The 15,526-nt window shown below is 51.3% G+C and overlaps 1 protein-coding gene across 1 annotated transcript in view; it reads left to right on the top strand.

Moving 5' to 3' along the window:
- Positions 1–15,526, top strand: part of LOC138245756 (hepatitis A virus cellular receptor 1 homolog) — a 133,422-nt gene that overhangs the window by 91,389 nt on the left and 26,507 nt on the right. The window contains exon 4 of the mRNA XM_069199637.1: positions 1,032–1,230. Within this exon, the coding sequence (XP_069055738.1) occupies positions 1,032–1,230 (199 nt within the window). The remainder of the gene's footprint in view (positions 1–1,031; positions 1,231–15,526) is intronic.

Genomic DNA, 15,526 nt, shown 5'->3' with positions numbered 1-15,526 from the left:
GTGACTACATTTCTCTTGCTCATATGAACAACTGTCTGAAAAAGAGGGTGCTTCAGTTCCAGGGCTGGTGGGCCAGCCTGTTATTTTTTCATTTATTTCTTTATAGGTCCCTGTTCAATTTGTTTCCTTTTTTTACTTATATTTTATAGTGCCCAGCAGCTCCACAGACAGTGCTACTTGACCACTCACTTACTGCTCATGTTGCCTCAAGTATGCCGTATCCGGCATGGTCAGTGCATCTAAACTGGGTGGCCATCTTGGAATGGCCTTGTCCATAACGTATCTTTTTACTGTTTTTAGATGACAATTATGTTTCAAATTAACATATTGACCAAGTTTGATAGGTACACCACCAGTACACTATGCAAATTATTCTAAGAGCCCAGAGCGATTTGTTCTTAGTGACCATTTAGAAATTATATTGTGCACAGTGTATCATTGTTTTACCATTCCAAGATGTCTAACACATTGCTTGTAAATATGGCAATGACCTTTTTTATACTGTACTATGCACAATTCCATTCCAAAATGGCCATCTGCTGCTGTGTTTCAATTTTACCTGCTTCTTATTGTACGAAGATGCCTGCCACGTTTAGGGCTATACTTGTTCCCTTTTTTTTACTTGCATTCTTTAGTTTTATCTTACATATGTTTGTTGAGGTAGTGGGTGGGTGGGTATTTCGATGGAAAAATGAGTCAGTGAGTGGAAGAATGGATGCATGAGTGTAAGGATGAGTGACAGAGTGCATGTTAGATGAGTTATTGAGTGGCTAAACTCACCAGAGACAGAAGAGGCAGTTTTGTTTATTAACCAGACAAAATACATATTGCAAACAACTGCTTGTTCTACACTGAAGAACTATATTGATGCATGCCTTCTAATGGGATGCTAAGAGGCAACAGAACATTTTTATATGAAGATTATCCTTAGGCTGCAAACTGATTTAAAATTTTAATTTGTATTTGCTGCACAGTGGACAATCAGTGTTTTTTTTCTCTTTTGAACCCCCCTTCCTGCTCTGCTCCTGCAGGTATCAGATGGCACACTTTCACAAGGTGTTACTACACAACAACCAGAAGAGTCAGACAGCTCTGTTCTGACTCCAGTGAAAACGACCCTTTCTTCAAAGACCTTTGTAAAGGACATACAAGAGTCACTGTGGAAGACAAACACAACTATTTATGTAGTGGTGCCTGTCCTTGTGCTCACCCTGTCTGTGCTTGTTGCAGGTATGTTTTCTTTATTGAAGGCCTTTATCATTCGCAATTCTAGCTGTTTCTGAGGCGCCATGTGCATCATTTCATTTGGTCTCAAAGCATGAGAAATATTAACGAATGAGAGTTACTGAGGAGGCAGCCAACTAGAATAACCACACATTTATGTGAGACAGGCCACTGAGGTACATCTTCCAGGGTGCAGACATGGTGAATAGAGGCAAAAGAGGGTTGGCCACTAGTGCCTGAAGGAGAGAGCTTTGTAAGAGTTGACAAACAGCAGCTGCTTCAGAGGAAGGATGCTTGCTGGGGCTTAAACTTGACCGAGGTGTTAACCACCCACTCATTTTATTCAGATTTTGAAATTATTAGCTGCGCTGTTCTAAGTAGAACCAAACCTTACTGTACTTATATCCGAGGGTACCCAGTGCTGCCCACTGTTGCTATATTTGAAACCAATTGAAACTCAACACTTCTTATAGGTAACCCAAATGCTCTTTTCATTTGAACTTCTTAAAGGTATTTTATTCATGTACTTGTTTAGTGCTTTATAATGCTCCTAAATAGGGGTGGGCAGAACTTACAGAGTTTCACTCCACGGAATTCCACAGAGTTACATAAAAACTCTGTGAGATTCCACGGAGTTCAGTGAGCGAGCAGAATTCGGCATGTTGCACTGCTCGCGCTGACTTTCAGGGCCGGGAGCTTCTTCCTTAAAATCAGCATGAACTGCAACACACAGTGCGCCAGAGGATGCTGCTTCTTTCTGCTACTCGAGTAGATCTTCTACTCAAGTAGCAGCTTTCTCAATGCGAACAGCTGCGACCTGCAATGACTGCCCGCATTAAGAAACGTCAACAGGAGGCATTTTAGCACCTGAAAATTACGCTAGGGAACGCAGATTCTCGCTCACACTCACCAACTTAACTTTGGAGAGCCTCACACGACAAAAAACTCCACCATGCGGTGTTTGGCAGAGTTTTGCCAGAACTCCAAATGGAATGCAGAGTGGCCAAAACGCCACAAACTCCGCCAATGGAGCAGAAGTTTTCACCCACCCCTACTGCTAGGTGCGAACATTTGCCTCTTTGGGGTGTGAAAATTGAGGGAGACAGAAGTATAATAGAAAGAGGCTGGCGGATGGTAGAAAGCAAGTGGAGATGAGACTCCATAGACAACGGGGCAAGGTAGGAGTTCAAATAATAACCAAGGATACAAAACACATTTTCTTACATAGCTTGTGAGACGAGACACAGTTCCTCACACGGCAGGAGAGACAAGACAAAGGGGGTCATTCTGACCCCGGCGGTCTAAGACCGCCGGGGCCAGGGTCGGCGGGAGCACCGCCGACAGGCCGGCGGTGCCCCGCAGGGCATTCTGACCGCGGCGCTTCGGCCGCAGTCAGAAGAGGCAAACCGCCGGTCTCCCGCCGTTTACCGCTGCCCTTTGAATCCCCCATGGCGGCGCAGCTTGCTGCGCCGCCATGGGGGATTCTGACATCCCCTACCGCCATCCTGTTCCTGGCGGTTCGCCCGCCAGGAACAGGATGGCGGTAGGGGGTGCTGCGGGGCCCCTGGGGGCCCCTGCCGTGCCCATGCCAATGGCATGGGCACGGCAGGGGCCCCCGTAAGAGGGCCCCGCAAAGTATTTCAGTGTCTGCTAAGCAGACACTGAAATACGCGACGGGTGCAAACTGCACCCGTCGCACCCCTGCAACTCCGCCGGCTCAATTCTGAGCCGGCGTCCTCGTTGCAGGGGCATTTCCTCTGGGCCGGCGGGCGCTCTTTTGGAGAGCGCCCGCTGGCCCAGAGGAAATGTCTAAATGGCCGCCGCGGTCTTTTGACTCCGGTGCGGTCATTCAGCGGCGGTAGCTTGGCGGGCGACTCCCGCCGCCCGCCAACATTAGAATCAGGCCCAAAGTTCCTTATAAACCCAGGGAACAAGACAAAGTTCATTACATTAGGCTGCTGTATGGAGTAGGGACCTGCCTTCAGCATCAACTATGTTTACTTGCACATTCTGAGGTTTGATAACGAACCACAATCAAATATTTCATACATCTGCCCATTCCTAAGAGAGTCTGGCAAATACTTACTTGGAAAATGATTTTAGTTTCTAGAAAGATCCGTCTGTAATAGCAGAACTGCTTGTTTACTTGGGAGGCCGTAATAATGATAATTGCACAATAGTGATGAAGGTGCTAAAATGATCTTCTCGTATTTTAGAAAACAAAATCAACGAAACTTCGAAATGGTGCCTTTAGATTGTATTTTTAAGCACTGTGGATGCTCTCCTGATTTTATTGTTGTATTTTTATATTATTGTGTTCACATTTTGCATGATATCAACTGCAGTAAGGAATAACTGAACTTCAAAGAATATATGGCGATTTGGGAGGAGTGGAAAATGTCAGGTCTGAATATCAATAGCTTTAGAGAGCAAAGACAAAAGGAGAAAGAGAGTATGAGAGAAACAGAGATAGGTAAAGAGAGAAGGCCTGGAAGTAACGAAGGAGAACGTAAAAGGACAGAGGTTCAAATCCTTCTGGTTTCCTCGTACTAATCAATGCAGTGACCTTCCTCCACAACCCAGAGCTGGATCCTGAGTTGGAGGATGTGGGATTTGAATCTGCTGGCTTTAACCTAAAAGCCATAATTTCTCTATGTTTCCAGGAATTGTGGTAGGAGAAAAACATCAGGGTTTGAAGGAGGAGTCCTTCCTGGGGTGCAGAGGGCAGGCTGTGGTGCTCTACTAGGCTGGGTAACCATGTCTAGGCTTCCAGAGCTCTAGTGCTAACTTTAAACTGCTGAGGTGGCTCCTCCAGGAAGGCCATAGGTGTCAAGGCCAGATGAGCACTGTGGCAGAGTAGGGAGTGCATCCGCCAGGTTGAGGAGTGAAGCAGGTGTGGGTCTTTGGGTGTGTGCAGAAGATGTTAATATGTACATATGTGGGTGATTACGTAAGTGAGGATTGGAAGGCTGTTTTCTGAGTATGGGGTGCTCAAACAATGAGGTGAAACACTGGCATTTCAACTCCATAGAATAATTTTGAAGTGCTCAAGGGTTTTGGGCACTATGAGAGCTCGATGAAATGCGAAAATGACCCAAAAAGTGGCTGAGTAGCAAAGTACCACTCCAATAAAAGCCTCTGGTTATTCTAATGACATTCAATGTAATTCCAGTGTTGCTTTCATTTTTTAAATGTCACTTAGGTGGTCATTTCGACATTGGCAGTAAAAACCGCTTACCACCACGCTGACGGCCGCCAACATAACGCCGCAGTGGCGATTATCCGTTCGGCATATTATGACACACAAACACCAAACCGACAGAATACAGCCACATACACAAATCCGCCAGCCCAAAGGTCAGAGGTAAACTGTTGGTCCCAACACCCATACCGTGACGCAAACAGAACAACGCCCACCCCATCATGACCCACGAATCACCACGGCGGACATTCAATGGTGGTAAACCATTGGCGGTACACACCGCTGTGCTCAGAATGGACACCCAAATACTAAACTACACAACATTGGCCAGTTAAAAAAACACATACCTGACACCCATACATACACCACACCCAGTCACTCACACCACTATAAAACACACACCCACATTATCCACAACCCTTTACGAATACAAATCATTGCCCCCAGACAGACATCAAGACCACTGTGACATCTACACACACACCCATACTTCCCTCATGCACTACACAACACCCATGGCTCCACAAAGGCAGCGGCGTTTCACAGATAAGGAGTTGCGGGTCATGGTGGAGGAAATAGTCAGGGTAGAGCCACAACTGTTTGGAGCACAGGTACAGCAGATATCCATTGCAAGGAAGATGAAGCCATGGCGGAGAATAGTGGACAGGGTGAACGCCGTGGGACAGCATCCAAGAACAAAGGAAGGTGGAAGGTGGAACGACCTACGGGGAAGGTATGTTTCGTGGCAGCAAGGCACCAGCTCGCCATACAGAGGACTGGCGATGGGCACCCACCTCCTCCCCAACAGCTCACAGCATGGAAGAGCAAGTCTTGGTATTTCTGCATCCTGAGGGACTCGCTGGAGTAGCCAGAGGACTGGACACTGGTAAGTCAACATTTACCACTTATCTCCTCCATATCTACATGCCATTTCACACCCTCACTCCTGTCACGCCACTCCATCCCACACACTGCACCAACACATACGACTAACCCCAATGCCAAGCCCTGCATGCCATACCAAGCATTCACAGCATGAAGAACTAACAAGCAAACACCACAGCACCCAACCAGCGTCCCCATACCTCTGCCCCCAGGATACGTTAATCAGCAGTGTGCCCACCTGTACAGGGACCAAAGTCCACACTCAATACCTAAGACATTCAGGGACCTGGGGTCAGTGGCAGTGGGCACACCGTTCAGGGGACAGGGGCACAGGGCAACAGGGACACTGGGAGGACTGCCGTGCGCCAGAGGGAGGACAGGCCCAGGGAACCGACTCTCCAGGAGGCACTCACAAATGTCCTGGGTGCCTACCAAAAATCCCAGGACACGATGGGTCAGATCCTGAACAACATGCAGGAGAACAAGCGGCTACAGGAGGAACACCATCAGGAGATCAGGTAGGACTTGCAGGCCCTCAACATCACCATGATCTCCATAGCAGGGGTGCTGGCAGACCTGGCCAACATCATGAAGGAATGGACTACACAGCAGCGGGCCCCTACCACTAGCCAGTCTAATGACCAGCCCACCACATCCCCTGCAGCTAGTGGACAGGAGGCCCCGCCACAGGATCCACAGGCCACAGCACCTCTGCCCCTGCAGAAGGTGAACCAACCCGCAAACGTTCCCTGCGAACCAAACAGAAGTCAGATACACTTGCCAAGAATAAGAACACCACCAGGAAATGAGACTCTCCTGATTGTCTCCCTTGTGTCCCACCCTGTCACCTTCTCCACTTTGAACTGCTTTTGCTCCCCTTCCTATGGCCCCTTGGACACTCGACCTGTGCTACAAACAGACTGGAACAATACCCTGGACTTTCCTCCACCATCACCCCATTCCATTGCACTTTACCCTCATTTTTTTAGCACTACAATAAACACACTTGAACACAATTTGAGTGACGCTATTTTATGTTTTGAAAATGTGCATTTGTGGGAACAGTCACATCGAGTGCAAAAGATCTGAACACTGTGATAGCATACAAATAATGACCTGTAACTGTCTGTAGTGATCACATCAGGATATTTTTGTCATATCACCAGCATCTGGAAAATGAGAAGCCATAGGTGACAGTAAGTTGAAATGCAAAGGAGGCGAATGCCATCATGCTACATCCACACAGATAAATCAATAGGCAGAGTAATGGTCAGTTCCACTGTCTCACCTGTGTGTCATTGGATGTATTGTTGTATAACTGATGTTCTGTTGTCCTCATCCTCATCGTCTGCTTCCTCATCCTCACTGTCCTCAGGGTCCACTGCTGCCAAAGGGTAATCTCCAGTCCCCTCCCAGCACAGAAAAGGCACATGTCGCCTGAGGGCCAGGTTGAGCAACATGCAGCATGCCACTACTATCTGGCAGACCTTTTCGGGTGAGTAGCACAGGGATCCACCTGACAGATGGAGGCACCTGAACCTGGCCTTCAGGAGGCCGAAGGTCCGCTTGATTATTCTTCTGGTTCGCCCATGTACCTCATTATAATGTTCCTCAGATCCTGTCCTGGCATTCCTCACAGGGGTCAGAAGCCACAATAGGTTTGGGTAGCCAGAGTCACCTGCAAGTATTGAGGGACAGCATTTAGCCGTACACGATCCTATGGGGAGAACACCTGAAGGCATACACTGACATACAGTGGGTGGGGGCTCTGGCTCACCTATTAGCTACACTCTGTGCCTCTGTACTTGGGCCATCACAATTGGGATGCTGCTACTCCTCAGGACAAAGGTGTCATGCACTGACCCAGGATACTTGGCAGTGACGTGGGAGATGTACTGGTCCCCCAGGCAGCCCATTTGCACATTCAGTGAGTTGAAACTCTTATGATTCCTGAACACATGTTCATTCTGGAGGGGGGGAGGACTAATGCAATGTGTACTGTCAATCGCCCCAATAATATTGGGGATATGGCCCACTGCATAGAATCCTGCCTTCACAGTGGCCAAATCTTCCATCTGGGGGAAAGCAATGTAGCTACGTTTCACCAGAGCAGACAAGAACCTTGCTAGCACGATAGAAAACATTGGCTGTGACATTCCAGCTGCCAAGCCCACTGTCACTTGGAAAGAACCAGTTGGCAGGAAGTGGAGCACTGATAATACTTGCACAAGAGGGGGGATCCCAGTGGGATGACGGATAGCTGATATCAGGTCAGGCTCCAATTGGGCACACAGCTCTATGACTGTGGCCCTGTCCAGTCTATAAGTCAGTATAATGTGAATGTCCTCCAGTGTAGCCAAGTCCACAAGTGGTCTGTACTCGGGGGTTCCTCTCCTCCTCCCATTCATCCGCATCGGCAGGTATCTACAGGACACAAGAGTGAGTAAGCTGTCACAATTTGAACAATGGAACCACAACCTCAGTGTACATGTTGCATTTATGTGATGAGACAGTGGGAATGGCAATGTATGTTCAAATCTATGCAGTGATGCAGTAAAGGTCCTCCATCACCATGACATGGCGACTGCCTGTCCTGTATGTAGGGACAGGTGGAAGTGAGGTAACTCCGCTGACTTTGGGCATCGTGGTGGAAGGCGGAGTTACCGCTGTGCAACTCCTCATTGGATAATATGGAGCTCTATGGAGTACAGTGGCCAATGGGGATCTGCGCCGGCGGTGACGGTGTACACCGCCGCGGACGTGACCGCCATTTGATTCCTCAGTTGTTTCCTGACCTTCAACAGGAGAACACCTACACTGCATGTGCTGCTGTGACCTGTGTTTCGAACCTACCCTGGCCTGTGTGACCAGGGATAGGGCCCCTGCCTTCACTTTGGAGGAGTTGGAGCTATTGGTGGATAGGGTCCTACCCCAGTACGGACTGCTGTATGGGCCTTCAGACCAACAGGTGAGTACACCTTGGGCATGATGCATGTGGGAAGGATGCATGGAGATGTATATGCAAGCATCGTGTCATCGGGGTTGTCATGTGGTGGTGTACATGGTGTGCGCCGGGCGATGTGTGTGCCAATCGTTAAGGAAACGGGATTGGTGGGCCATATGTGTGACAGGCTGGATTGTATGTGTAATGGTGACCTTCCGCCTGTATCCCTTCTGCAGGTCAGCGCCCATCAAAAGAAGGTATAATGGCGTGCCATCGCCAAGGACGTGCGGACCCTGGGGGTCTATGGCAGGCGGAGCACCCACTGTCGGAAACTATGCTGCTGAGATACTGGGCATGGAAGACCGTGGAGGTCCAGCTGGGGATGTCCTCCCAACGAGGAAGGGGTGTCTGTCGGAACCTGACATCCCTGATGGCCCACATACTGGCGGTGGCCTACCCAGAGCTGGATGGGCGCTTGAGGGTATCACAGCAGCCACAAGGGGGTGAGTACAGTGGCCGTTACAACAATAAATTGTAGGTGGCATGGGATCCGGGTGGTGGGTGTCAGTTAGTGGGTGCCCCTTAATGCCAGGCCAGACATTGCAGCATGATCCAGCTCCAGGGTAATGTTTGAAAGGGAAAACTAGGTAACCTAGCTAGGTTGCATTCCATGCCAGACAGGGCTTAGTGGGTCCCAGGAGATGTGCAGTTGCACAGTGTTTGGCCCTCATCTTGCTGTGGCATCTACCCAAATCAATTGCAGTGCAATGCATAGTGCTCAATCCTGATCCCTGTGTGTGACGGTGCTATGTATGCCAACTGTGGTGCTGGTGCAGTAATTGACCCAGTGTTCCCTTTCTCTCTCTCCCCCCCTCTTTTATCTTCTGTCATCCTGTTCATGTGTGCATTAGCATCATCTGGGGGAGGAGCAGGGGCAACGGCAACATAGGGAGCTGCATCCCACGGGTTCCTGGAGGCAGAGTCCACTGATGCCGAGGGAACCAGTGGGACAGAGGGAGAGGGGAGCACCACGGCGGAAACAGGAGATGACAACAATGACTCAAGTACCTCCTCTGATGGAAGCTCCCTGGTGGTGGCAGACACCTCTGTGACCACCCCAGCTGCAGGTACAGCCGCTAACCCCCGTACCAGCACCACCCTCCCAGTAGCCCCTCAGCGAGTTGCCCGTGCCCACTCACCGAGGAAGGTGGGCATCTCCTTCGCTCCAGACACCTCAGGCCCTTTCCCAGTGACCCTGCTGCCCTGAGTGAGGAGGCTACTGACCTCTTGATATCCATCTCTGTAGGGCAGTGAACCATTGTGAATACGGGCCTGGCATCCCAGATGCCGCAATGCAATGCATTCCTGGAGGGCATCCACGGTGGATTGGCCGCCCAACAGAGATCGATTCAGGCGCTGGCCTCCTCTCTAATGGCAGCCATTGTCCCTGTACCTATCGTCCCCCCTCCAACTACCACTTCCCAGTCCCAGTCTCCTCAACCCCAACCCATCCCATGCACACATACAGATGAGCGTGCACACAAGAAAACACACAGGAGTGGTACAGTCAGACACAGGCACCACACTTTAGCCCACAAGCACTCATGCAAACACCAGACAATTGCAGACACAACCACAGCCGCCCTTACAGTCACGTCCACACTCACACCTGCATGCACTGCTTCAACCTCTGCCGCCAGCATCATCACACCAAGCAGCACACACACCTCACTAGCAGACACCTCCACAACATCCATGCACGTATCCCCTGTGTCCTCTCCAACCCTGTCTTTCCTCCCTCCCAAAGGTCACGAACGCAAGTACACAGACACGCAACAGCCATCCACCTCACATCAGCACAACCCCCATGCACCTGCAGAGGTACTCCTCCAACAACCACTCCCTCAACATCCACTCCCATCCCTCCTCCCTCTTCCCACCCCACTGTCCCTAAAAATCTTTTCCTTGCGCAACTTGGCCTCTTCCATCCCCCACCACCCATCCTGCCCGTAAGAGCAGGATCCCAATGACCTAGCCCAGCACCGCAGCCAAACAGTCCACGGGGACAGTGGAGGTACCTCCTAGTCGTGGAGGCAAGACAATTATGGATCCCACTCCACCAGCCAGGAAGGGTAAGGATCCCACAGCCACTGCCATGAAGAGGAAGAAGCCCTCGACTCCTGCCATGAAGGGGAAGTAGGCCGCACCTCCTGCCATGAAGGGGAAGAAGCCCTCGACTCCTGCCATGAAGAGGAAGAAGCCCTCGACTCCTGCCATGAAGGGGAAGGAGGCTGCACCTCCTGCCGTGAAGGGGAAGAAGCCTTTGACTTCTGCCATGAAGGGGAAGAAGCCTTCAACTCCAGCAGAGGTTGGCAGGATGACACCACCACCAGTGGTCACAGAGCACTCACCTCCAGCTGAGGCAGTGCAGCCCTCACCTCCAGCAGAGGCTGCCCAGGAGGCATCTTCACCTGCTGACACAGTTCAGCCCTCACCTCCAGCAGAGGCTGGCAGGGTGACACCACCACCAGTGGTCACAGAGACCATCACCTCCTGCAGAGGCTGAAACTTCACCTGCTGGGACAGTGCAGCCCTCACCTCCAGCAGAGGCTGCCCAGGGGGCACCTTCACCTACTGACAGAGTGCAGCCCTCACCTCCAGCAGAGCCTGGCAGGGTGATACCACCAGTGGTCACGTAGCCCTCACCTCCAGCAGAGGGCATGTAGGCAACCCTCTTGGGACTGCTGTACAAGGAGCCCCCTCCAGAACCAGTGGGCAAGTCACCCACCTGAGAGACTGTGGCCTTGCACTCCCCAGCACAGAGAAATGGGCAGGGAGCCCCTACCAGAAACAGTAAGCAGATCACCCACCTGAGAGACTGTGGCCTTGCACTCCCCAGCACAGAGAAATGGGCATGGAGCCCCTTCCAGAACTAGTGTGCAAGTCACCCTCCTGAGAGACTGTGGCCTTGCACTCCCCAGCACAGAGAAATGGGCATGGAGCCCCCTCCAGAACCAGTGGGAAAGTCTCCCACCTGCGAGACTGTGGTGTCCCCCCACCTTCCATCCCCCTGAGGTGCCTGCCCACTTGCAAAATGATGCCCCGGCAGAGTTCTGTGCAGTTGCTGTCTGGAGGCAAGTTGGGCCTTGGACTGTGCCCTGTGCCCTGTGGCCATGTGGCTCCTTTGTACTTTGGACTGGGCATTGGCCCTTTGTGGTCAATTGTACATATCAGGTTCATTTGGTGGCTTTTCTCTTGCTAATACATTTTCAATACTTCCGAAATCTGGTCCTTGTTTTATTGTGAAGTTTGTTGCGTGCCATTGGTTTACGTCTGCAGCTGGTTATGTGTATGGTGTGTGTGTGAATGGTGTGTGGTCTGTGTGTGTGTAATTCTCCTTTTCCTTCCTCCCTTGTGTGCTAGGCGGCTGTACTCACTGTCATCATCTTCGTCAGTGTTCCAGGTGGAGCATGGCGTAGAAGAGCATCGAGAACACTTGAAGTTCCGGTTCCATGGCAGTGGCGGGGTCCTCTGTGTACTTGTTGGTGAGTCTTTTGTTTTCTGTGTTCTGTTTCCACCAGGCTTTTGATGGCGTTGGCACTGCCCCTGAAATACTGGCGGTTTCCTGTGTCATAAGACTGTGGGTGGTACTTTGTCTTCCTCCTGGCTGTTGATGGCGACCGCCAGCGTGTATGGTGTTAACGCCCTCCAATGAAACACTCACCGGAGGCCCACACAACGTGCCAAAGCAGACATGTATAGAGAGCTGCAGATCATGCCAGCCCTGCTCCTTGCCATATACCTCCACGACCAAGACCACCGATGAAGAAGACGACGGTAAGTACCGCAGCCTACGAAACAAGGGAGGAAAGGGTACAGTTACATACCCACACACTCCACCCACCCAGCAACGCCCCCCAACCCTTCACAGCAGCACAACCCATACACCCCACAGCAAGAGGTAATTAGCCGACACAAGGGAAATCCAACTTGACCATAGTACATACAAATGCCCCACACCCACAAACAATGAAACGAAAGACCAGGGTTCAACAGTGTGGCGCCAAAACACAGGCCACACAAAAATATTTATTACAGCTCACAGAGCCAACTATTTCCAACAAGGCCAAGGTACTCCACCTAATGGGGCAACAGAGGGGCATCCAGGCACCTCACGGAACTGGGCAGGGGTGGTGGGGGTAGGGATTTGCAACAGAGGTGGGCCTTGGACTTGTGCTTGGAAGGTGGAGGGGGTGTGGGTTTGTCCTTTGAAGGTGGGGGGGTGTTTTGAGTGAGTGGAGCCAGATGGACTTGGCTCTGCACGGCGCTTCTTCTTCTCTGGGGAAGGGGCACGGGAATGTGAAAGGGCGGACAGGGGTGAGCTGTGAAGTGGAAGGAGTGGAAAGGACAAGGATGTGTGCATGCTTAGGGATAAGACGGGGTAGGCCAGTGGGTTGGAAGAGGTCAGCACGGGAGAGGAAATGTTTTTTCGGAGCAATTGGGGTGGTCGTGGATGAGGTTGTGGGAGTGGAGGCAGAAGGTGTGGAATTATGTGGTGTAGGGTTGCGTGTAGTGGGTGCAGGTGACTGGACAGTATGCTGCGGTGTGGTGGATGTGTGATGGGTGAGTGTCTTGGTGCGTTTGTGTGTTTTTGTAGAAGGGGGGTGGACACAGTGGGAGAAGACAGGCTGCCAGTGTGGATGTATGTTGTGTGGGTGTCTGCAAGTCTGGTGAGTGTGCTGCATGTATCAACTACAGTAGTTGTTGTGAGTGCAGGTGTGGTGTCTGGGGTGCATTTATGGATGTCTGCTATTGTGGTGAGTGCAGTAAGAGGAGCAGCAACAGTGACTGAATGTGCAGTGCATGCGGGTATGCATGTAGAGGGGACAGACAAGGAGGCGGAAGAGGTGGGCACACTGGGGGGAAGTGGATGTTGCTGTGTGTGCATGTATGTTGGCTGTGTGAATGCTTGTGGTGGGAGGTGTGGTGCTTGTGTTTAGAAGTGTGCTTCTTGTGTGTTGAGGTGCTTGACTGCGTGTCAGATTGTGTGCTTTGGAAGGGTGAAGGGAGTGGGGTGCTGGAAGGGGTAGAGGAGGTTGGAGGGGGGACGGAATGGCCAGAGAAACTGTCTGCCATCCAAGAGGAGGCCAGAGCCTGAAAAGATCTCTGTAGGCCAGACACGGCACCGTGAACACCATCCAGATAGGCATTGGTCTGCTGCACCTCTGATGCTAGCCCCTGGATGGCATTGACAATGGTTTTCTGCCCTACAGAGATGGTTTTCAGGACGTCAATAGCCTCCTCTGTAAGGGCATCAGGGCTGACTGGGGCAGGGGAGGAGGTGCCTGGGGCGAAGGAGACGCCCACCTTTCTGGTTGAGCAGGCACGGGCAACAAGGTGGGGAGCAGAAGGGAGGGTGGTGATGGAATGGGGGTGGCGGAAGATGTCACTGTAGTGGTGTGGCCACTAGGGTCTGCCACCGCCGGGGAGCCCCCATCGGAGGAGGTATCGGAGTCACTACCTCCAGTGGTAGTTGCCTTCCCCGTGGTACTGCGCTCACCCTCCCACCCACTGGTCCCCTTGGGGTCAGATGACTCTGCCTCCGAGGATCCTTGAGCCGCTGCTTCCCCAATTGCTGGTTCCTCAGCTCCCTCCTCAGAGGTCGCTGATGTACAAAAACAACACAAGAGAACAGGGACGGGGAGACAAAACAGGAGAGACACTTGTAAATAGCTGAATAGAGGTACATAGTGGGCAGACATACACCCACCCAGAAGACACCCACAACAGGCAGCACCGTTCACTATGCCCCTGGCCATGCCCCTGACTACTGATCAGAACCCTGCTCTACACCCATCCCCTGAATTACCTAAGGACCCGACATGTGGGAAACCTGACCAAGACACCCCTACACCCTACGGGGACCATCATCATGTAGATGAACCACAGTCAGAGTCCCTGCATCTAAGCAGCATGAACCCTAATGCACACACAGACATCCATCCAGGCATAAGATTTGTGACATGAGTACTCACCCCCTTGTGACTGCTGTGCAGCATTCAAGCATCCATCCAGGTCTGGGTACGCCACCGCCAGGATGCACTGCATGAGGGGGTTTAGTGCCCGACGGACACCCCTTCCACGTTGGGAGGATTTCCCCAGCTGGGCCTCACAGACTTTACGCGGCCAGCACCGCTGGTTCTACCACCTCTTCCTGCAGTGGGTGCTCAGCCGGTTGTAGACCCCCAGGGTCCGCACCTCCTTGGCAATGGCATGCCAAAGTGCCCTCTTCTGGTGGGCGCTGACCTAAAAGGGTGACACAGAAATGGAACACAGAGTTCAGGAACATGCAAGATAGGTACAGCAAGCTATTTGTCCACTATGGGATGGACAGTACTGTCAGACTTACAGGACATACGCACACAGCATGCCATGCACCATGGCCCATGCAGGCTCAGAGGTGCACAAATATGTCCTTACAACACCATCCATTACACCCAAACATTGCACTCCAAACCATGACTTACCTGTACCTCTGGCCATCCGTAGAGCTTGGCGTACAGGGGCAGGACCACTAGCCTCTCCAGTTCCTCCTGGGTGAAGGCCGGGGCCCTTTCCCCTGCAACACGAGCCACTTCCATGACCAGAGGCAGAACACAGCAGTACACACAGTGGAGTACCTGTCCGCATGAGATCAGGGAGTCAAGTGAAGTAAAGATGATGAATTTGCGTACGTACCGCAGCGGTGTGCACCGTCAACGCTGGTGGCGATCATGGTACATCAGGATTCCCCATTGGCATCCATGTTAACCAATGACGGTGCAAACGGCGGTAAACACCGCCTGACGCTGTTAAGTCAACCGCTAGTGGTATGAGGTCACTTCCACAATGACAGGCCTGGATTACAGGGGGAAGACATTTTGGCATTAACTACGCATCTATAAAAAATAATTGTGCACAATGCAGGCCCTATTTTCCACATGAAGCACCTATGTATGTGACCATTTAAAAAATAACACACATGAAAACCTCTGTTCCCTCATTGAGGTGTAGATGTAGATCTGTCAAGAACATGTTACTGTTGAGTCACAACAATCAAGTATGCAGTGCACAATTGATGACAATGTGTGCCTATGTATGTGTGTTCCTCACACTTGTTTGATATACCTCGTAGGTACTGACCCTTGTGGCAAGGAAGGGCACCGTCGGTGTACAGACCACTTGTGGATATGAGGACCATGGTGGAGCGTCAGATCATAATCAGTTACAGA

The sequence above is a fragment of the Pleurodeles waltl genome, chromosome 7 (assembly GCF_031143425.1).
Source record: "Pleurodeles waltl isolate 20211129_DDA chromosome 7, aPleWal1.hap1.20221129, whole genome shotgun sequence".
Classification (NCBI taxonomy): Eukaryota; Metazoa; Chordata; class Amphibia; order Caudata; family Salamandridae; genus Pleurodeles; species Pleurodeles waltl.
This window is presented reverse-complemented; position numbering and strand designations above follow the sequence as displayed.